General features: G+C 44.6%; 1 protein-coding gene across 7 annotated transcripts in view; it reads left to right on the top strand.

Moving 5' to 3' along the window:
* DENND5A (DENN domain containing 5A) overlaps positions 1–21,577 on the top strand; it is a 129,943-nt gene extending 108,366 nt beyond the window's left edge. Inside the window, exons 13-24 of one of the 7 annotated variants that reach the window (XM_021926103.2) lie at positions 7,685–7,769; positions 9,360–9,444; positions 9,915–10,043; positions 12,956–13,077; positions 14,295–14,440; positions 15,004–15,122; positions 15,813–15,994; positions 16,605–16,687; positions 17,245–17,368; positions 17,979–18,147; positions 20,162–20,218; positions 20,553–21,577. In XM_021926103.2, coding sequence (XP_021781795.1) covers positions 7,685–7,769; positions 9,360–9,444; positions 9,915–10,043; positions 12,956–13,077; positions 14,295–14,440; positions 15,004–15,122; positions 15,813–15,994; positions 16,605–16,687; positions 17,245–17,368; positions 17,979–18,147; positions 20,162–20,218; positions 20,553–20,736 — 1,485 coding nt within the window. In that variant the 3' untranslated portion in view covers positions 20,737–21,577. Of the gene's footprint in view, positions 1–7,684; positions 7,770–9,359; positions 9,445–9,914; positions 10,044–12,955; positions 13,078–14,294; positions 14,441–15,003; positions 15,123–15,812; positions 15,995–16,604; positions 16,688–17,244; positions 17,369–17,978; positions 18,148–20,161; positions 20,219–20,552 lie in introns of those variants that run through there. The other 6 variants (XM_031653326.1, XM_031653328.1, XR_004177481.1 and 3 more) reach the window with 6 other exon arrangements.
* Positions 21,578–22,337: the final 760 nt, after the last annotated feature.

Below are 22,337 nucleotides of genomic sequence, written 5' to 3'. Positions count from 1 at the left end.
GCAACAATCTTCTACATATGTTTTTCAGAGCATTCTTCTGTGTACACATGCCCATGCATATATAGCTATATATTTAAAAACCCAATGGAACTACAATGAGATACTATTTCACATCCACTGGAGTAGTTAAAATAAGTAACAAGTGTTAAGGATGTGGAGAAATGAGAACTTTCATACATTACTATTGGGAATGTAAAATGGTGCAGCCACTTTTGAAAACAGTCTGGCAGTTCCTCAAAATGTTAAACAGTTCTTATATGACCTAGCAAGCCCACTTCTAGATACATACTCAAGAGACGTGAAAACAGATGTCTACACAAAAACTTGTATGCAAATGTTCATAGCAGGCCAGGTGCAGTGGCTCACACCTGTAATCCCAGCACTTTGGGAGGCCAAGACAGGTGGATCAGTTGAGGTCAGGAGTTTGAGACCAGCCTGATCAACCTGATGAAACCCCGTCTCTACCAGAAATACAAAATTAGCCAGGTGTGGTGGTGCATGCCTGTAATCCCAGCTACTTGGGAGGCTGAGGCAGGAGAATCGCTTGAACCCGGCAGGTGGAGGTTGCAGTGAGCCAAGATTGCACCGTTGCACTCCAGCCTAGGCAACAAGAGGGAAACTCCATCTCAAAAAAAAAAAAAAAAAAAGTTCATAGTAGCATTAGTCATAATAGTGTCATCATATGAGGCTATTATTACCCAAATGTTTATCAGCTGATAAGTGGGTGACCTAAATTTGGTGTATCCATACATTGGAAATATTATTGAGCAATAAAGGGAATAAAGTACCTACATATGGTACAACATGGATGAACTCTGAAAACATACCAAGTGAAAGAAGCCAGACACAAAAGGCCACAGATTGTATGATCTCATTTATACAAAATGTCTAAAATAGGCAAATCCACAGACAGAAAGTAGATTAAGGGTTGCCAGAGGCTAGAGAAAGGGAGCAATGGGAAGTGACTACTAATGCATATGGAGTGTCTTTTGGGGGTGATGAAAATGTTCTAGAATTAGATAGTGGTGATGGTTGCACAACTCTATATTAAAAATCAGATTTTTTTCAGAAAATTGCATACTTTAAATGTGTGAATTTTATGGTAATATGAATTATATCTCAATGGTTTTTTTAAAAATCCAAATAAGTTAATACTGTACGTAATGTTTTGCAACTTGCTTTGTTTTTATCTCATATCTTTTCTGTGTCCTTAACTAATTTTTAGATGATAGTATAGTAAGTGTTTAAGAGCTTGACTGTAAAGCAGACAGATCTGGGTTTGAAGTATGATTTTCACGTAATAACTTTATGAAACTGAGCAAGTTATCTAGCTTCTCTAAGCCTGTTTCCTTGTATGTATGATGGAATTTTATTTTATTTTATATTTAATTTAGTTTAGTTTTTGAGACAGAGTCTTGCTTTGTTGCCCAGGCTGGAGTGCACTAGCATGAACACTGCTCACTGCAGCGTTGACCTCCTGGGCTCAACTGATCCTCCCACCTCAGCTTGGAGACTGAGACAGGCATGTGGCAACATGCCCAGCTAATTTTTTTTTTTTTTTTTTTTTTTTTGTGGAGATGAGGTCTCCCTAAGTTGTCCCAACTGGTCTCGAACTCCTGGGCTCAAGTGATCCTTCTGCCTCAGCTCCCCAAACTGCCAGGATCACAGGCATAAGCCACTGTGCCCTGCCTGATGGAATTTTAAAAGTACCTACCTCCATTGGGTCCTTGTGTGGATTCGATAATTAATGTAAAGCACTAAGCTCAGAGCCTGGTTTCTGGTTCTCTAAATGTTTGTGGTTATTGTAAAACCTCAGTTTTAATGACTACATCTATTGTATAGATGTGCCATACTTTAATCAATCTCTTATTATTAGTCATTTAGGTTAATTCTGATTTTTCAGTGTTGTAAACAACACTGCATTTATAGAGTTTTTTAAATGTTAAAAATTGTGTATTGCATCCCTAAAATTTTGAGACTGTGGTTAGTAGCAACACTATGAACTGTGAGTCAGAAGGACTTCGGGTTTGAATCCTGGCTCCACTGGATGACTTTAAATAAGCAACTTGCACTTTCTGAAATCCAAATCCATGAAAGATAGATAGTTAATAACCTGTCTTTCAGAATATTAATTGTTCTACCATAAAGACATATGCACATGTATGTTCATTGCAGCACTATTCACAATAGCAAAGTTATGGTCAACCTAAATGGCCATCAACGGTAGACCAGATAAAGAAAAGGTGATACATACACACCATGCAACACTACACAGTCATAAAAAAGAACTAGATCATGGCTTTTGCAGCAACATGGATGTAGCTGGAGACCATAGTCTAAAGTGAACTCATATAGGAACAGGAAACTAAATACTGCTTGTTCTCACTTATAAGTGGGAGCTAAACATTGAGTACACATGGACACAAAGAAGGGAACAACAGGCACCAAGGCCTACTTGACGGTGGAGAGTGGGAGGAGGGAGAGGATTGAAAAACTACCTGTGGGGTACGAGGCTTATTACATGAATAATGAAGTAATCTGTACACCAGACCCCTGTGATATGCAGTTTACCTGTATAACAAACTTGCATGTGTGCCCCGAACCTAAAATAAAAGTTAAAAGAATTAAATAAATACCTTTCAGCTGTGATAATTAGAGGCAATGAAAGGAAATACCTGGCGTGTGATGAGTATGCAAAATATGACAGCTATTATTATGCTGGGTTCTGTATGAAGGCTTTACTTCTTTCTTTTTCTCTGTAACAAGTGAGTAGAATATATATAATCCTTTTATCATTTTCCATAACATTTAGCAAGTCTGGCACTATAATTGAGCTCTTTTAGCTTTGAGGTAAAACATATATGCCGATAACTTTTAAATATTTACTGCAAAAATTTCTAGGGAGTTAGTGAAGCTTCTTCCTGCATTCTGAAAAATAGTACTGTATCATTATATGTTCTAAGTCTGTGTTCTAGGCTTTGCAGCAGTATTCTGCAGTAATTCTCACTGTAGGAGGAATTTATTATTCTGCAGGAATTCTCACAGTAAGAAGTCCTTCCTTCCTTCCTCTACCCCCCTCCCTTCCTCCCTCCCTCTGTCCCCACCCTTCCTTCCTCTGCCTCCCTCCCTCCATCCCCTCCCTCCCTCCCTCCCTCCCTTCCTTCCTTCCCCTCCCCTCCCCTCCCCTCCCCTCCCCTCCCCTCTTTCCTTCACTCTGTCACGCAGGCTGAGTGCAGTGGTATGATCTCAGCTCACTGCAACCTCCGCATCCTGAGTTCAAGTGATTCTCCCACCTCAGCCTGCCAAGTAGCTGGGAGTACAACTGTGCACCACAATGCCTGGCTAATTTTTGTATCCTTTTTTTGTTTTAGAGACGGAGTCTTGCTCTGTTGCCCAGGCTGGAGTGCAGTGGCGTGATCTTGGCTCACTGCAACCTCCACTTCCCTGGTTCAAGCAGTTCCCCTGCCTCAGCCTCACGAGTAGCTGGGATTATAGGCTCAGGCCACCACGTCCGGCTAATTTTTTTGTATTTTTAGTAGAGATGAGGTTTCACCATGTTGACCACACTGGAATTTCTTTTAGAGTTCATTTGCTCCCCCTCTTATTTTGGAGAGATGAGAAACCAGTGCAAAATAATGGGGGCTTTTTAGTTGAAGTTCCATTTTATTCTGAGTCCTGGCTTTTGGAGCTCTGGAAGTGAAGCAGTGACAATGTCACCAGAGGAGAGTGAAGATCTGTTCTTGCCGGCATGGCATGTATGCCCTTAGGGATACATGTTCAGCTGGAGATTGACCCTGATGATCTATATTGGGTTCCTAACACCATGTTCTCCCTAGGCCTTGGTTTTGCTGGTTTCTTTATCCTGCTAAGACATTCTTCACTTATCTTCCAATCCAGCAGTCACACCCTCATTACCTGCTGTCCTTTATCATACACCCAGATTGTGACTAAATTTGCTCTCAGAGGGTGATTTTATTATGCCGCTGTGGGGGCACCTTCCTGAGCAACCACCCATTATTATCTGCTTAGAAAGTAGAGAGAACCCAAACAGCATTTTTGCTGCTGGCCTCTTAAATTTTGTTACTAGCCTTGACTGCTTGGATGCAAGGCTGCCTGCAGCAAGTCTTCATAAGAACCTCTGTTATCCTCACCACTCTCTTTGGCTTTCAGTGACATCTTCCAAGGAGATGGACTTCCACCTATAGTTTGTTTTTCTATCAGAGAGAGGTTTGGTTTTTCATACTCGTTTTGTCACTGCTGCCATTTGGGGTTGACACATGAAAAGGAGTTGTTACTTATCTTTCTTGCTTATGACATTCTTGTAGAATCTGATGCAGTTTATTGTGTGTCCATGTCCGTAAATGGATAGTCAGGCTGTATTGAACCTTGCAGTCCCAATCAGGCCCTTTGCAAAAGAGGGAAAAGAGTAGGCCATGTCTTGTGAACTAGAAAAACCAAAGTGCAGCAGCCCAGTTGCTGCTCTTCCACTCTTGCCCTTGCTCTTTCTCCTCACCTCTGTAATCACTGTGGGCCAGGGGCTTCCTTCTGGTATAGTGGCCTGATTTTGCCCTTGTCCTTGGTTCTTTGGTGTTATTGCATGTCAGGCTCTCTGGTCACCAGCTGTACTTAATGTGTGCCACATTCAGACAGTTCTATTAATTTTTCTTACGCTGCTTTCCTAGTCTACCTAGATGCTGAGAAACCTACTTGCTAATGGTTGTGGTAGATGGAAGGATGAATGGATTTCTAGAAGTTGAATTACTAAGTCAAAGACCATAATTATTTTAAACTCTTGTATTATCTGTTAGATACATTAATAGACCTGTTTTATTTTTTGAAATGGAGTCTCACCCTGTTGCCCAAGCTGGAGTGAAGTAGTGCCATCTTGACTCACTGCAATATTCACCTCCTGGGTTCAAGCAATTCTCCTGCCTCAGCCTCCTGAGTAGCTGGGATTACAGGCACCTGTCACCATGCACGCCTAATTTTTGTATTTTAGTAGAGATGGGGGTTCCCCATGTTGGCCAGGCTGGTCTTGAACTCCTGACTTCAGTTGATGCGCCTACCTCGGCCTCCCACAGTGCTGGGGTTACAGGTGTGAGCCACCGCGCCCAGCCAACCTTCTTTTTTTTTTTTTTTAAAGTTTTTTAATTAAAATTTTTTTTTTCTTTTTGGCTCCCAACAGGAAACAATAGACCTTCTTAGAAGCAGTGTATAGGATTTGTAAGTCTCATTAATGTTGTTAGACTTTTTTTTATTCAAATATTTGGTATTTGGATGAATAAAACCTGGTATTTTCTAATTTTAGTTTTTAGTTTTTATATATTTTAAAAATTGTCTTTGAAGTTGTAGGGTTTTAAGTTGATGAATTTTTGTAGGAAACACAAACATGCAGCAAGCTTATTTTGACAACTTGCTGATCTATAGCGAGGGTTTCCTACCATTCAGATGTTTGATTTTTTTTCCCCAGAATAGGTCAAGTTTGTGAATAGAAACAAAATAGACCCTCAATATTCTCATGGGGTAAATCTTAAGACCTTAAATCTTCACATTCATTCCATAGCACAAAATTTTCTTCATAAAGTATAACTTAAAAAATTAAGTGATCTTTTCAGAAACATCTCGTGTAGCATAGTTATTAAGTGCAATGGTTTTGACATTAGATAGACTTAAGCTTGGATCCCAACACTCTGCTCACTAATGGTGTGACCTCTTACAAGTTACTTAACCTTTCCGATCCTCAATTTTTTCTTCTCTACAGAAAATAGGGATAGAGATCTCTACGTTGTTAGACTGTTGGGAGCATTAATTACAATATTGTATTTTGAATATCTGACATAGTGCTTAGTTCATAGTAAGCCTTAAGACCTGGTAGCTTCTATCATTATTATAGAACCAAAGTCATTTATAAAACTATTATAATCTTACTAAAACAAACATACCACCTTTATATTATTTTATTATCTACATGGGAACATTTACCATGAATCTGAAATAAAGTTGTTATCATTTAACAAGGGTTATGATGTACTGAACGATGATTAGAAAGAGACAAAGCAGTTGCTGGGTGACCAGCTGGGCTCACTCATTACCCAGGTGAATTGCTGCCTCACATCAGGCTTGCAAATACTATTCAGATTTGTGCCTTGGCAAAATGACAAATTACTACATGTCTCAAATAGTGTAAATTGCAGTTCTTACCTTTCCAAACACCAAGGTTCTATTATATTGACTGTAGTTTATTTCAGCCATACAGTTAAGTACCAGCCTACCTTTCTTCACATTTCTTCAACTATACCTTCAATAGTAAATCCTCGTTATAGTGATGACTTACTCTCCCTAACCTGTGCTAACAACTTGTAAGGTAACCAAAGATACCACAGTTTCCCCCACTTAACAGAGAAGAAAACTGACATTCAGAGAGGTTCACCAAACTGCTTTGCCTAGTTCGCCAAGTAGCAAAATCAGGACTAGAACAATATTTAAAGGAATAACTTTAAATATTTTAGGAAATTCAGGGGCTAAGATGGAAACTTATAGGCTGCATATCCACTCCTCTGTGCAAAAGCCATCAAGCTGACATAAAACCAACAGACCATTTAGAGGATGATAGGGTTGATGGAGCTGCAGCCTCACCTGCCACCCAGGCTGTGCCAAGGCATGATCACAGCCCCCGCAACCCCGCCTCCCACGCCTGGGCGCCTCCACCTCCCAGTTCAAGTGATCCTCTTGCCTCAGCCTCCCCAGCAGCCGGGGACGATGGATGGATGACGAGGAGTGCGTTATTGATCATGGTGAGACTGTACCTGGTCTGTTTTCTTTTCCTTCCTTCCTTCCTTCCTTCCTTCCTTCCCGCCGCCGCCGCCGCCGCCGCCGCCGCCGCCGCGCGCGCCATGCCGGGTGCGGCAGTGGCGGCGCGGCAGCAGCGTAAGCGGGCGGCGGCGGGTACAATTCCCGCCGCCGCCGCCGCGCCGCCCGCCCGCCTGAAGAAGAGGAAGGAGAAAGGAGTGAAAGGAAGGAAGGAAAGGAAAGGAAGGAAAGGAAAGGAAAGGAAAGGAAAGGAAAGGAAGGGGAAAGGAAAGGGGAAGGAAAAGGAAAGAAAGAAAGGAAAGGAGGAAAAGAAAGAAAGAAAGAAAAAGCCCCAGACGTCCGCAAATGGCTGCTGGAGTGATCTCGCTCACTGCAATCCTCCGGGCCTCCTGTCTGCTGGCTCCTCCTGCCTCCTGAGAAGCTGGGATTACAACCACACGCAACCACATCCTGCTAATTTTTGTATTTTTAGTAGAGACGATGGGGTTTCACCATGTTGGCCAGGCTGGAATCGAATTCCTGGCCTCAAGTGATCTGCCCGCCTTGGCCTCCCAAAGTGTTGGGATTACAGGTGTGAGCCACCGTGCCCAGCTGCTTGTTTCTTTCTTATCCACCAGTCCCTTCCCAGGCTCTCTTTCCCATCTCCTTTCTATTCCCAGTGGGAGACCATTTCCTTTTTCTGTTACCTTCCATTGTTTATATTTCTTCTGGATTTTAGTAAATTGATATATTTGCATACGCTGTGTCCTGGATGTACATTGAAACAAGAAACAGTACATATTTTTTTTTTAAGCAAAAGCTTCTATCTGTATGTTGAAAGCCTTGACCCCCGAAATCTAAACTGATAGGTGTTTCTCCCTTGCATTGGTTCCAGGGGAAATCAGCCTTATGGTCCCACCTGTTACATTATCAGGACAACCGGCAGAGAAAACTCACATCAGGAAGCCTCAGTATGTCAGGTAAGATAGTCTCTGCATTGGAGAGTCTGCCCTTTCTCCACTTTTCCATCACCCACTGGAGTGATCATTTTGAAGCAAACTATTCCAGGTCAAAGAAGCCTTTGCTCTGGAGTGTTTTCTCTTTTAAATATGGAGCCACCAGACTCTCTGAACCACAGAGCATACCAAAACCATGGCATTTGCTTTCATTATGTATTTCTGTGTGCTTTTTATTGGCAAGATAGAAAATTATATGGGCAAGAGGCCAGTCTCAAAATGAATATGGGTTTTACTATGGTACCGGGTTTGGAGCAGGCTGTTTTCAGAGTCTTTTGTTTTATTTCTCTGACATGCGCATTATGATTATCTATCCTATTAGTCAAGAGAGCTGTTGGTCAGTGTCCTTCCTTGGACTTCCTCAAAGTCAAGTCCTGGTGTGAATGATCCCTTATACTTACTTTCTGTTTCTAACCTAATAAAAATGTCAGAGTTTGTGGCAACTCCAGAGGTCATCTAGTCCAGGCCCTTTATTTTACAAAAGGAGGAAACAAGTCCGGAGAGGAATTGAATTTACTTAAGATCACAAAGTGAGCTCATGGAAGAGGCCAGACAAGAGCCAGTCATCTTGTCTCCTGCTCTGATGTTTAGACCATCCTACAGTGTCCTTTCCAGGGTAGTCTCCCTTCTTCTTTTACTTCTTGGTGCATCTCCCCTTCACATCATCCTTTGTTCTCCACTCTCTGCCAAAATATTTGTTTACCTTTCTTGGATGTTTTTATCTTAATGGTAAAGGCAAGTTAAATGGGGTAAAAAGATGGGTATGAACTCTTTGCCCTTGAACTAGTTGACCTTAACTAGCACTGAACCTGGGGAGATAATTGGCTGAAAACTAACTAGGGACAAGAGTTCTCCAGGTAGGCTTATGAGGAATTTTTTGGCCCGCTTTCTGGATGTGTAAAAGCAGGTTCTTATTAAGAATGCTATAGAAGTCATTGCCGAGAAATAAACTGTAGCCAAAAATTCTCAATAGCTTGATGAGGAAAATACTAAGTTTTAAACATTAGGCCAGACATGAGGATATAAAGGTATTATATCTTCTCTTCTCCTAGAGGTCCTATCATTCTGGAACAGAACCAGAACATTCTTGTTCTTTATACATTCTCTTGGGCTTTTGTAGGCTGCTGTGAAGCCAGAACAGGATGTGAGTAGTGGCTCCAAGTGGAAGCACTGCTTCTGTGGATCATGATGGGAGCATGATAGACTAGGAGCCAAGAGATCTGTATTCCATTACTGACTTTGCTAGTTGGTGATGTAGGCAAAGCAGCTAACCTCTCTGAATGTCATTTTCCTTCTCTGTTAAGTAGGGGAAATTGTGGTATCTTTTTTATCTACCTTATAAATTGTTAGAGAATTAAATGAGATAATATCCATAAAAATACAAAATTTTGATCTCTAGTAGGAATTTAATAAATATTTATGAAACAATCAATTAAAGTGTTACCAGTGTAACCAACTGTTTCCCATAGTAATTTGTGATTTAAGATAAGGGAAGGGTAGTCAGCTATTTGGATATTCAGATCTCTTTGGACATGACCAACTTGTTTATTCTAGGAATACTTCTTGATTCAGAACGTAGGAAGTCTGATGCCAGCTCACTCATGCCTCCCCTGAGGATCTCCCTGATTCAGGATATGAGGTCAGTATGGGCTCACATGTAATAAGCCACTAAAATCCTGTTTTCAGTTGCTGCTTAGGTGTCCACTTTAAGTAAGAAGGTCTCAGTGGCTGCTACAGCATCTCAGCTAACATGGAAGCCCTTCTAATCACAAAGTCTTGTGTTTCATAATACATTTGTAAAGCTTTACAAACAGTTGGGTTTCCTGGCATTTTTGGAGGTAAGGGAGCATAGGAGAGTATCTCAGGCCCTAAGAGCTCAGAGTTAGCCTGGCTTTTTAAGGTCTGTGCTGTCTTTTTTCCTCCCAAAATATGGTGAGCCTATCTGGTAAAGCTACATGGAAGCCCAGTATTTGGAGAATATAGAGATAGGTTCTCCTAGGTTGGGATAGGGCCGTCTCAGCAGGTCTCCTTTGGCTTTGCAGGTAAGTTTTTGGCAGTGAGTTCATCTCCCATCCCGCCCTCCACTTTCCTTTTGCATTCTTCCTCCAGGCACATCCAGAACATCGGGGAAATCAAGACTGATGTGGGAAAGGCTAGAGCATGGGTGCGACTGTCCATGGAAAAAAAGTTGCTTTCCAGACACCTGAAGCAGCTCCTCTCAGACCATGAGCTCACCAAGTAAGGCTGCTCCGCCAGGAGTAGAAGCAGGCTCCCAGGAATGGAGGGAAGAGATTGGAAACTTGTGTGGGAAGGGGGAGTATTCATTGCTGCTGCATTCAGCTAACCTCTTTGCTTATGAAGGTTTTGCAGTATTTCCTCTTCTCCCTTTTTATCAGTAGAATACTTCTGCTATATCGGTTCTCCTTGCCTTCTCAACCTGCATGCCCAAAACTAGCTTTCTTAGAGAGGTGGTGAGAAGGATGAGGTCCTCCTCTCCTTCCTGTATTCAGGTGACATGTATATCTCTTGGACATAAGGCATTTCCTTTGTCTCTTTCGTGTTCTGGGGAGCAAAGGATTGGAGAATTAAAAGGAAACTTCTGAGATGTCCTCTTCTCTCTCTTGTTCAACACATCATACCCCTCACTCCTCTCAGGATGTCTGTAGCCTTTTCTTGTCTGTACTTCTGCATGACCCTAGTCCCTGTCTGCACTCTACCTGGTAAACTTCTTCAGGGCCCAGTTTTCTTTCCCAGAGTTTTCCTGGACTCCCCAGAAATGTGGTTCATCCCTCCTCCAGGCATGTATAACATATGTTAGAATATTTGTTCATCCCCTTTTTACCACGATGTGTTGTATTTTCATTATCTATTTGCTTGCTACTTACTGACGTTTGCTTTCATTGAAGGCATAAACCTGTCCCTTTCCCAAGGCTGAGCATGTTGCTTAGCATCCACTAGGGATTCAGCCAGTGCACGTAAAAGGTGTGCATAGCTGCAGAGACAGGAGGTGGACAGCCTGTGAAGAGTATATCTTGATAGAATGTCCCTCAATCTCTGCGATTTCCAGCTAGCCCCCAGGACTGTTTGTAGCTTGGAGATGCGGTAAGGTGGAGGCAGGGTTGTATATTCATGGGGGCTGTATATTCACGGTACCCACTGAATTCTAAATTCCAAAGGAAGAAATGAGTTAGCTCCTATATAGGGAGCCTAAACTCTTTCTCCTTAACTTGTCTGCGGTGAGTAATACCATGTAGTGCCCCCCTTACCTTGAAACTCACTTTGTGTGGCTGCCATGACCTTATACCATCTTGTTCTCTTTCTCCCCTTACTCTTTGCACAGTGTTGGCTTTCACTGTCTTCAATTCTTTGCATGCACACACTCTTTGTTGCTTTCTCGCTTGCTCTCTTACTTGGTGATCTCACCCATTCTCATGACTTCTCTCACCTCTAAGCAGGAAATGCCCACATCTGAAGTTCTAGCCCTGACATGTCTTTTGAACTCCACTCCTGCATTTATTTCCATTCTGATATTTTACCTTTAGCTCAGAGAGAACAAAAGCAAGCTTCACAGAGTCTTCACCATAACTACTTTACTCTCAGATTTTTTGTTAATGTCGCCGCTGTGCTCTCTGAAAAGCTTACCCCCACTTCTTCTCCGTACCTACATTCAAAATTTGGAGTCAGTTTTGACTCCTTGCTTTGCTTTATCTCCCACAGATTTCAGGTCTTTCACCTCTGTCCCACCTGTCTCCTTACCATTTTTACTGCACAGACTTAGTTTAATCCTCATTTCCCTTTCACTTCTCACCTGCACTAAATTTAAATTTCCTGAATTTGGTCATGGCTGTCCCTTTTTCTAGGGCAAATTGCAGAAACCCCTTACTTACTGGGCAGATTGCAAAGTCCTTAGTTTAAAATTTTAGGACCTTCCTTCATTTGAATAGCCTTTTTGTTTGTTGGTTTCATTTGACACCCTTGGTATAATAGCCTAACTTCTTAGTCTCATTGCTAACTGATCACTTCACTGAACTCTCAACTCCAGCCAAACTGGTTTCCAAACCTATCTGTACAACACTTGTCTAAATTTCTGCTGCCCTTCAGGTCCCTCTTGTTCTAGAAGGCCTTCCAGGACCACTGAAGCATATGACTCTTTAAATTCCAAGAAACAGCCTTTTGTTTGATTATTCATTGTGAGCAGTCCTATACCATGGCCTTTACCTGATTTATTCACTTAGACTGCATTTGAGGATAGGCACTTTCCAGCACCTGGACATAACAGGCCTGGGTTGATAAATTATCTGTTGAAAGTGCCTTATAAACCTGGCTAGGTAGAACCTCACAGATCTGAATTCTGTACCTCTCTGGCCATGGTGATTGCAGCTTGGGCAACCAGGACAGTTGTCTTCTTTTGTTCTTTGTGTTGAAGGCCTGCACATTTGGCTCTGGGTGTCTCCTCTATTTGGGGGAAGATATCATTGCTTTGAAGCTGCAGAGGGCCTGGAATGTCAGGCAAAGGAGTTGACCTCTGATGAATAGGCAGTGGAAATGAAGGGAGAAAGTTTGAAAAAAGCGGAAGGATATGATCTGCATGGCTCTTCCTTGCCTGTGACCTGGATCAGAGGCGGGAGCAGAAGCCTGCCCTTTATCGCTTCTGAAGCTGTCCTGGGCTTACACCCCCATTCAGAGCAGTGTTCTGACTCGTGGCTCTCAGATCTACTCAGGGTTTGAAACTAGGCCTGGTGATGAATGGTGACCACAGACCTTCATCCTCTGCCACTCACACACCGTACACTAGCTGACAGCCTAACTAGAAGCCTGAGAGGACCTGTGTCATCCTTGATGGAATTTCATTACAGCCCTCAGTTTAGAAAAGGAGATTTCATGACTTTTGATACTTGACATTTTAGTAACGTCATATACCTTGGACACAGGCAGTTTTTGATTCTTGTTGTTCCTGTCATAGCTTAAACCATTGTCCCTCTGTCCATTAGTTACAGAGTAGATAGCTTTGTTCCTTTATAGGGTGAACCTAAGGAACTTGAGGCTTGACATCTTATGCTTCCCTTAGCTGTCTCCTTCCAGAACTGAAAATTCTAGTTTCTTTCCCTTCCTTTTGGTCGGAGACTGATGTGTTGCCTCCTCTCCAACAGAAAGTTATATAAGCGCTATGCCTTCCTGCGCTGTGATGACGAGAAGGAGCAGTTCCTCTATCACCTCCTGTCTTTTAATGCCGTCGATTACTTTTGCTTCACCAATGTCTTCACAACTATCCGTGAGTAGCCCTGTGCTCCCAGCTGGCCTTCTCAAGGCAGTCTTTATGAACCTGCCTGAGACTCACTCATTGTCCCCTTTTTAAAGAAAGAAGATTAATCCCTTGTACTTTCTATTTGTCTTTTGCTTCTGTGGGGAGAGAGGTGCACTTGCCCTCCTTGGAGGTTGTGTTTTCTCCGAAGTTTCTCATTCTTGTTCTGAACTGGAGAGCTCAGTCTTTTTTGCCATTGTGTTGTCGATGTTGTTCTAGGCACTGCTCTGGGAGCCTAAGGTGATGAAGGTAGAGTGGAGTCAGTTGAGCTGATGCAGTTTACCTCCCTCCCTGCATACCCACAAAGAATCTCCCTTTTGTTTTCACCTAAGAGTGTCACTTGGCATCACAGAATATTTCAGACCAGGCTGAAGGGAAAAAGAGCTCTTGCCTGAGGTAGCAGAAAGAACTCCAGATGCCAGTGGGAGATTTAAGTCTGGGCCCAGCTTTGGCTAACTTATTATGTGTCTGTGAGCAGAGTCTATCCTGCTGTGAGTCCCAGTCTCTCTATTTACAGAATAGGGAAGAGGGTTCAATATGGTCTAATTCCCTTTGAGCCTCTTCTTTCCCTGATGCCAGGATTCTCTGCTGGGTGGAGTTTAATCTCTGAGTTTGCCACTTGGCTAGTTCTTTGGCCAATTACTCAGCAGCATGGACTCTTGTTTCTATCTGATGCTGCATCTTCCCTTTTAGAGACTAGGGCTATGGGCTTAATAGAAGTAGCACTGGACTGGAATTTAAAAGATCTGAGGCAAACCGTGTCTCTCTCTGTGCCTTGGAAAAAGGATTGCAATACTTCCTCTCCAAAGATTGTTATGATTGTTATTAGGGTTCATGAGATGATAGATTGAAGAGTGCTCTAAAAAGCAGTTCAGTACGTTAGGAGTTGGGGATATTGTTTAACCAACAGGTTCAGTTAGCTCTGAGCCTACAGATAGGCTTGGATCTTTGATGTTTGGGTGGTAAGCCTGAGAGGAGTGAAATTGAGGAGGGGCTGTGGAATAGTTGGCTAATATTCTACATCAGCCAGGGACTAGGTCCTGGGGCCCTGTTGTTCCAGGGCTTTGCTTGGGTTAGGATAGCAGGGGCCACAGTTGTGCCAGCTTGCCTGGAGCAGGTCAGAGTCCCATCTGGTTTGGGAAGGATTCCTGATTCTCCTCAATACTTTTGTGGCTTCCCCTAAACAGTGATCCCGTACCACATTCTGATCGTACCAAGCAAGAAGCTGGGGGGCTCCATGTTCACTGCCAACCCATGGATCTGTATATCAGGAGAATTGGGTGAGACACAGATTCTGCAGATTCCCAGGAATGTGCTAGAGATGACCTTCGAGGTATGTGTTATTTGGGGCCATAGCTCTGTGGGGATCTGAGTTTGCAACAGCTGCTTTGGGGAGTTTTCTGCAGGATTTTTCAGAGGCCTTGCTATGTACAGTGTAATGTGTCAGCATAGCTGACCTTCCTGAGATGATCTGAGGCTGGAGCCAAGAACTGACCCTGAGGAGGGGGACCCCACCCTGTCTAAACAGTGTCTGTTTGGAAGGCACTTTCTTGTCTGGACTTGCACATCTCTCCATGCATAGTATGTTGAGAAGTCCCTAAGAGTTCTTTCAGCTACTCAGCCCACCTGTTCCCAGAGACCTCAGAACCCACTTCCAGAACCTCTTGCTCCCAGGCCCTATTCTTCTTCTAGGTAGAGTGTTTTCTTTCTCAGCCTTGGGCGCCCCCATGAGATAGTGCTGTACCGCAGTTTTGGCAGTATATAGAGCCATGACCTCTACCCCTGCAGATGCTGAGGGGTCATGTTGCAGGTAGCCAGTCAGATCTGTGCCTCTGAGGACTACTGTTCTTTCCTCTGATTTTCCTGACCTACCTCATCTTCTCTATTCTCTAACAGTGCCAGAACTTGGGGAAGCTTACTACTGTCCAGATTGGCCATGATAACTCTGGGCTATATGCCAAATGGCTGGTGGAGTATGTGATGGTCAGGAATGAGATCACAGGACATACCTACAAGTAAGTGTTCCCTCAGGCTGTAAGGTAGAGGGGCAAGGTGTGTCTACAGGAGCTCTTTGATGCTTGGGTATGTGGAGTTCCCAAGGAGACCCTTTAGGTTGCGATAACCTGAGGTAACTTCCTGTTTGGCTCTGCCTCATACACTTGAAAGTAAGTAGAAGGAGGGTTTCCTCTTTTTTTTTTTTTTGAGATGGAGTCTTGCTCTGTCACCTAGGCTGGAGTACAGTGGCATGATCTTGGTTCACTGCAGCCTCTGCCTCCTGGGCTGAGGTGATTCTTTTCAGCTCCCTGAGTAGCTGGGATTACAGGCATGCACCACCACGCCCAGCTAATTTTGTATTTTTAGTACAGACCGGTTTCGCCATGTTGACCAGGCTGGTCTTGAACTCCTGACCTCAGGTGATCCAGCTGCCTTGGCCTCTGAAAGTGCTGGGATTACAGGCATGAGCCATCAGGCCTGGCCAGAAGGAGGGTTTCCAGGTGAAGATGTGTGGAATTGCTGTGCCCAGATCCCAGGCCACCCATGCCACTCAGGTCACTTCTCTGATGATACATGGTGGAACCAGCAGAGCCTTGAAGGAGTCTCTATCCTGGTTTCAGAGCCTATCTCCAGGGATTGGCTTTGTTATGGCTCTTGCTGAGCAGCAAGGAGGAGCTGGATGCTCTGACAGTCCATTGTCTGACCTTCAGGTTCCCTTGTGGCCGGTGGTTAGGGAAGGGCATGGATGATGGAAGCCTGGAGCGGATCCTAGTTGGGGAGCTGCTCACATCCCAGCCTGAGGTGGATGAGAGGCCGTGCCGGACCCCGCCGCTGCAGCAGTCCCCCAGTGTCATCCGGAGGCTTGTTACCATCTCACCCAACAACAAGCCCAGTAAGTGGGAGGAGAGGTTGGGCCCTCATGCCACACAGTCTAGGGAATGGGTGGAGCTCTGTGAGCCCTGATATGGGGAACCCAGATCCCAGCCTGTGCAGCTGCCTTAGGAAACACTTCTGCTGACAAAGCCACCTCAGGCATATGGCACCCTCCTCTTATGAATCACTGAGAGCATTTGGCAGTCTCCTTAGAGGGCTGGCAGGAGAGGAGAGAACTCATGCTGCCAAGCCTGGGTGCTGTCTGTATTCATGCATGATCCATTAAAGGAGAAGGGTCTACTTTCTGGCCTTCTCCTTCCTGATTCCTGGGCTTCACAGCCAAGGCATGACTCTCTTTTGGTTGCCCACAATTCCAAGTAAAATGGAAAATAAACTTTACCAGCATTTCTTAGAGATAGAACTCTAAGGTGTTAGCTTTTGTGTTTTTCCCCCAAGATTTGTGGAAGAGCTAAATCAGCAAAGCTGGGTGGGCAAGAGCCTCTGCTTCCTAGGGTCCAGCTGCCCTGCCTCTCCTATGGGCCCTCCCCATGTCCTCAGTCTCCTGCTCAGGCAGCTAAGCACTGTTAGCCTCTGAGATTGGTTAGGGATGTCTGCTTGATTTTTATTAGAGCTGAACACTGGGCAGATCCAGGAGTCCATCGGGGAGGCAGTCAATGGCATTGTGAAGCACTTCCATAAGCCTGAGAAAGAGGTGAGCCTTCCTGCCCTCCAATCCAGGGCCTTACATTGAGTAAGAGAGAATAATTTTGTTTTTCCAATTATCCTGTTATGCTCTTCCAGGCCCATGTGCTGTGGACACCTTAGAGTCTTGTAGAGTGTGTGCCTCAGCTAGTTGGAGATGGAGCAGACTCCTTCCTCTGGGGGCCTTTGCCTCAGATTACCCTATTTTCCCTCCATACTGATGACCCAGTAGAGTCCCTGGGCCCCTAGTGAACAGTACCCATTCCTGTCCTCTTCTAGATTTGCCTGGGTCTCCTTGAATAGTGGCCACACTGGCTTTGTCCTCCAGTGGAGAATCTCCTTGTATGTGACCCAGATCCCTCATCTCTTCTTTCATCCATTTATTCAACAACTCTTCACTGGGAGCTGCTCTGAGCCAGGCACTGTGCCAGGTGTTAGGAGAACAGATAGAGTCCTAGCCTGTCTTTTGCAGCCCTCCCAACTCTGGGCTGTGGGTTTAGGGATGCAGTGGTGGGAGGGCAGCTCGGCTGAGACAAGCCTGGCATCCTCCCCTGTTTCCTTACTTAGCGAGGCAGTCTGACGCTGTTGCTCTGTGGAGAGTGTGGCCTTGTCTCGGCCCTGGAACAGGCTTTCCAGCATGGATTTAAATCACCCCGGCTCTTCAAAAATGTCTTCATTTGGGATTTCCTGGGTGAGTTGAGCTGGAGTATGAGGGTGGGAAAAGCATGTAGAGATATAGGGGGACTCACCAACATAGCATGGGTGCTGACCACTCTGAGAGGCAGAACCCAAATTAGGTGACTCTAAGATCTCATTTGTTTGCTCTGGTTTTTCTTAAAGGGAATGACAAGAGCTCTCCTCCCCCCCCTTGGTAAATGCTTACCTCTTGAGAATTGGACAGAAAAGATTCTTCTAGACATCTGTTATTTAGTATGGACTTAGTTCTGAGTCCTCACACTTTCTTCTTATAGATCCCAAAGTCCAGCTGAGTGTATTGGAGCCCCAAGCCCTATGTTGCACCAATATGGAGAATTTTCATGCAAGAAACCATCCTCAGAATTTTTTGTGTCTTCAGAGTAGGGAAAAGAACATCTTTAGATCAAGGGCCACATAACTAAATTTAAAAATAAGGATAGGGAAGCTAAGGATCATTTTGAAACATGACCGGTGACATCAGAACACTTGTACTATTCTCATTAAGTTACCTGCGTGGACTTGGAGAGGCCCATGGCAAGTGGCCTGCAGGACCATCAGGTTGGTGTTGAGAGCCTTTCACTGGCAAGCTTTTCTACTCTTCACAGAAAAAGCACAAACCTATTATGAGACATTAGAGCAGAATGAAGTAGTCTCTGAGGAAAACTGGCATACAAGAGCCCGGAACTTCTGCCGATTTGTCACTGCAATCAACAATACTCCCCGGAACATCGGCAAGGATGGCAAGTTTCAGATGCTGGTGTGCTTGGGAGCCAGGTACTGCAGACCCGGGGCCCAGAGTGCGCAGCGGTTAGCCTTGGTGGTGGTGTTGGAGGCCTGGTGTGGTGCAGGGGTGAGGAATGGCTCACCAGGTGCCCTTAGGGAGATGTGGCCTTAGAAGGCTTCCTAGAAGCTTGAATTTCCTTTGCGTATCATGTATGGTCACACACTACATAAAATGTGCTGCATAACAACATTTGTCAGTGATGGACTGTTTATGGGATGATGGTCCTATAAGATTATAATACTCGGCCGGGCGCGGTGGCTCAAGCCTGTAATCCCAGCACTTTGGGAGGCCGAGACGGGCAGATCACGAGGTCAGGAGATCAAGACCATCCTGGCTAACATGGTGAAACCCCGTTTCTACTGAAAAATACAAAAAACTAGCCGGGCGAGGTGGCGGGCGCCTGTAGTCCCAGCTACTCAGGAGGCTGAGGCAGGAGAATGGTGTAAACCCGGAGGTGGAGCTTACAGTGGGCTGAGATCCGGCCACTGCACTCCAGCCTGGGCGAAAGAGCAGGACTCTGTCTCAAAAAAAAAAAAAAAAAAAAAAAAAAGATTATAAGACTCTGTTTTTACTGTACCTTTTATATGTTGAGATATGTTTAGATACTCAAATACTTACTATTGTGTTTTAGTTGCCTACAGTATTCAGCACAGTATTCCTTCATTTTTATTCTTCAGGCTGCTTTGGCAGGAAGCTCCAGAAGAAGTGTAGAAGAGCAGGCCTGGGGGCTAGTGACAGGGCTGTACCGATTTGTAGCTTAGGAGCAACAGACTAGACATATAGTAGGCTCTACCATCTAGGTTTGTATGAGAACCCTATAAAGTTTGCACAGTGACGAAACTGCCTAATGACACATTTCTCAGACTGTATCCCTGTCATTAAGCAACACATGACTTATGTGTGTGGTGATCTGTTGGGGTAGGGATGAGAGCGTGTATGTAACTAGGGGCAGAGGGGCCCCATTTTGAAAGGAAAGATCAAAATTACACCACTGGGGAAGTTTGAAGCAGAGTATATCTAGTTATTCCTTCATTAAACATTTAAATGGCCTTATGGAAGTTGGTAGGAAGAGAGCTGAATAAAACATGGCCCCTTGCCAATAAATTAATTAATTAATTAATTAATTTATTTATTTTGAGATGGACTTTCGCTCTGTTGCCCAGGCTGGAGTGTAATGGTGCAATCTCGGCTCACCGCAACCTCCACCTCCCAGGTTCAAGCGAGTCTCCTGCCTTAGCCTCCCGAGTAGCTGGGATTACAGGCATGTGCCATCATGCCTGGCTAATTTTGTATTTTTAGTGGAGACAGGGTTTCTCCATGTTGGTCAGGCTGGTCTTGAACTCCCGACCTCAGGTGATCTGCCTGTCTTGGCCTCCCAAAGTGCTGAAATTATAGGCGTAAGCCACCACACCCAGCCACCATTTAGAAGCTTACTTGTCCTAATTAAATACAGAACATGGAAGAAGGTTTTGAGGGTCCAAAAATGAAGTATACATTCATACAATATGCTGAAAAGATAGAGGAGAAAGATCAGAGAAGACTTCAGGGAGGAGTTGGTATTTAAGTGAGCCTTTAATGGAAGGAAATAACAGAATGTGGCAAGGGCAGTAATAGGAAACAGGATAGGGCCCCTGAGCTGGGACAGAGAAAGATTCTTTTCATATTAGTACAAAATTGTTTCATCAGGAGACTGAAGTAATATTAATCTGATATTATGGGTGGTATGCATTAGAGTGGACGAGATTGTTAGGGGTTATTCCTATAGGTCAGGTGAAAGAGCATGAAGCTCAAATAAACTTAAGGCAGTAGTTTATTCAGGCTGCATAAAGGGAGAGAATTGGCATAGTGGTTAAATACAGACTCCAGAACTGCATTCACTATGTTCAGATCTCAAGTTATCCATTTACTAGCCATGTGGTCTTGGACAAGCTACTTAACTTCCATCTACCCCACTTTCTTCATCTGTAAAGTGGGGATAATAATAGTACCTACCTCATATCATAGGGTTATCATGAAGATTACTCTTACGTTAGTACCAGCACATGCTGAGTGCTGTGTGAGGTTAGTGCTTCTTATTATTCCTGGTGGTGGTAGCTGTGGGAGGAGAGAAGCTCTGGGAGACACTGGTGGTGGGGCTGTCTAGGCAGGGCGAGGGAGGCAGGGGAGGAGGAGGCCTGGGGGCTCATGACAGGGCTGATTTGGGTCAGGTTTGTTTGGTGTCCTGGAGCTGAAAGACCTCTTTGCCAGTCCCTGTTTGGGAAAGGGGGCTGTGGGGGAGCTGTCAGCTTCTCCAGCTTCAGACTTAGTTCATGGTTTCCCCCTTGGCCTTGCACTAACTGTCTGTCTTCCTTTTCCCTTCCCCTTTGACCCACCTGGACTGCTCCTGCTCTGCCAGAGATCACCTCCTGCACCACTGGATTGCCCTGCTGGCTGACTGCCCCATCACTGCACACATGTATGAGGATGTGGCACTGATCAAAGACCATACACTTGTCAATTCCTTGATTCGCGTGCTGCAGACATTGCAGGAGTTCAATATCACACTGGAGACGTCCCTTGTCAAGGGCATCGACATCTGACCTCCCAGGACCAGTCAGCAGCAGGACTAAGAAAGACTCACCCTGCAGCTCTGACCTTTCTTCCCAAACGGACTTAAGCGATTGTGCAGGAGGAGACAAAATGTACACTCACTGTAAAAACAAAACTAGAGGATTTTTGGAATAAATAATCTATTTTAGAGTTTATTTGCCGATTTGCTTTTTACACACTTTCATGTGAAAGAGTGATAGGGAGAGGGAGCGAGGCCGGTGCCGCTTATTTTGAAGCTGGTGCCCTCCCTCGCCGTGGCCACATGCTGGAAGCCTGAGGCCTCCCTGGACTGAGCCTGTGGCACTGCGTGCGGGACAGTTATGTTTCCTTGTCCCGTCGCATTAATGAGGCCCTTCCACATCATTTTTAAACTAATGTTTTCTATATTAACATTATTATGGTTATTTGGCTTTCATAGGCCACACACAGGTGTGCTGAGCGGGAAGCCCTATGCTCCAATCAAAGGGATTTTTAATAGTGCCTCTAAGTAAGCACTGATGAGTCAGTCCCACATCTTTTCTTTTTTGTCAGTATTATTTGGGAAGGAGACATGCCGGGATGTGTCATCGTGCCAAATATCATATTTCCTGTTGGCACAGTTTCACAGAAGTAAACATAAGCATGTTTTAACAGGTTTTTCTTTTCTTTTTTCTTTTTAAAAATGTTTTATTTATTTAACCCTCCATTGTGTGTTTTTAAGTATTTTCTTTTTTTAAGGAAAGGAAAAGCTTGTCACAATCTAACTGGCTATGTTATTATTATTAAATTTATGTTTTGCAACTTAGAAACCAGCTACAGTATGGCCCACTTAATAAAACACCTGAAACAAAACTGCGTGGATCACTGATTTTTATGGAGGTTTGTCAGCAGCGGGCGGCTGCGGGTGCAGTTGGGTCCATCTGTGAGGACGGGCTTGTGGCATCACCTCTCTGTACCAGCAAGCTCGGGGTTGTGGCCTGCCCCGGATGCCCCTGAGGGCCTGGGGTCTCCTGGGTCCTTCTGCCCACAGTGCCAGGAGCTCTCCTAGCTGTTACGTGACTGATTGACAGGGATGCAGACAAGGTTCTTTCCCCACTCCACAGAGGAGGAGACAGAGGCACAGGAGGGAAAAGACCTGGCCAGGGGTGCAGAGGTTGTCACTTGACTGAGACAGGATGGGCCCTTTCTTGAGAGGGTAAGGGAGACCGGGTGTGGGAAGCTGGGGGTTGGGGGAAGCTCTTGAAAGAAAGGTTTGCTTTCCTGGGGATGGCAGGTGGAAGACCTTTATAAGAGGTCTGGCTTCCTTCATTTTTATTCTTCAGGCTGCTTTCTCAGGAATCTCCAGAAGTGTAGTGTGATCAAGTCAGGGACCTCAAACCAATCAGTGCCCTCTTTTATGCTTCCCTGGTTTGCATGCACTTTCCCTTTGCCTGGAATGCCTCCCCTTCACCCACTTTGTTTGTTGTTCGGGGTTTACTTTAGCAGTCACCTGTGTGAAGTGTTCCCCAATCTCCCTAGGCAGTTAATCATTCCATCCTTGTGCTCCTTCATTTTCTTAGATGCTGGCATCTCCTCTCTGCATTGTCATTGCCTGCTTTCACATCAGGCTCAG

The sequence above is a fragment of the Papio anubis genome, chromosome 12 (assembly GCF_008728515.1).
Source record: "Papio anubis isolate 15944 chromosome 12, Panubis1.0, whole genome shotgun sequence".
Classification (NCBI taxonomy): Eukaryota; Metazoa; Chordata; class Mammalia; order Primates; family Cercopithecidae; genus Papio; species Papio anubis.
Note: the sequence above shows the minus strand (reverse complement) of the source record. Positions and strands in the feature narration are given on the sequence as shown.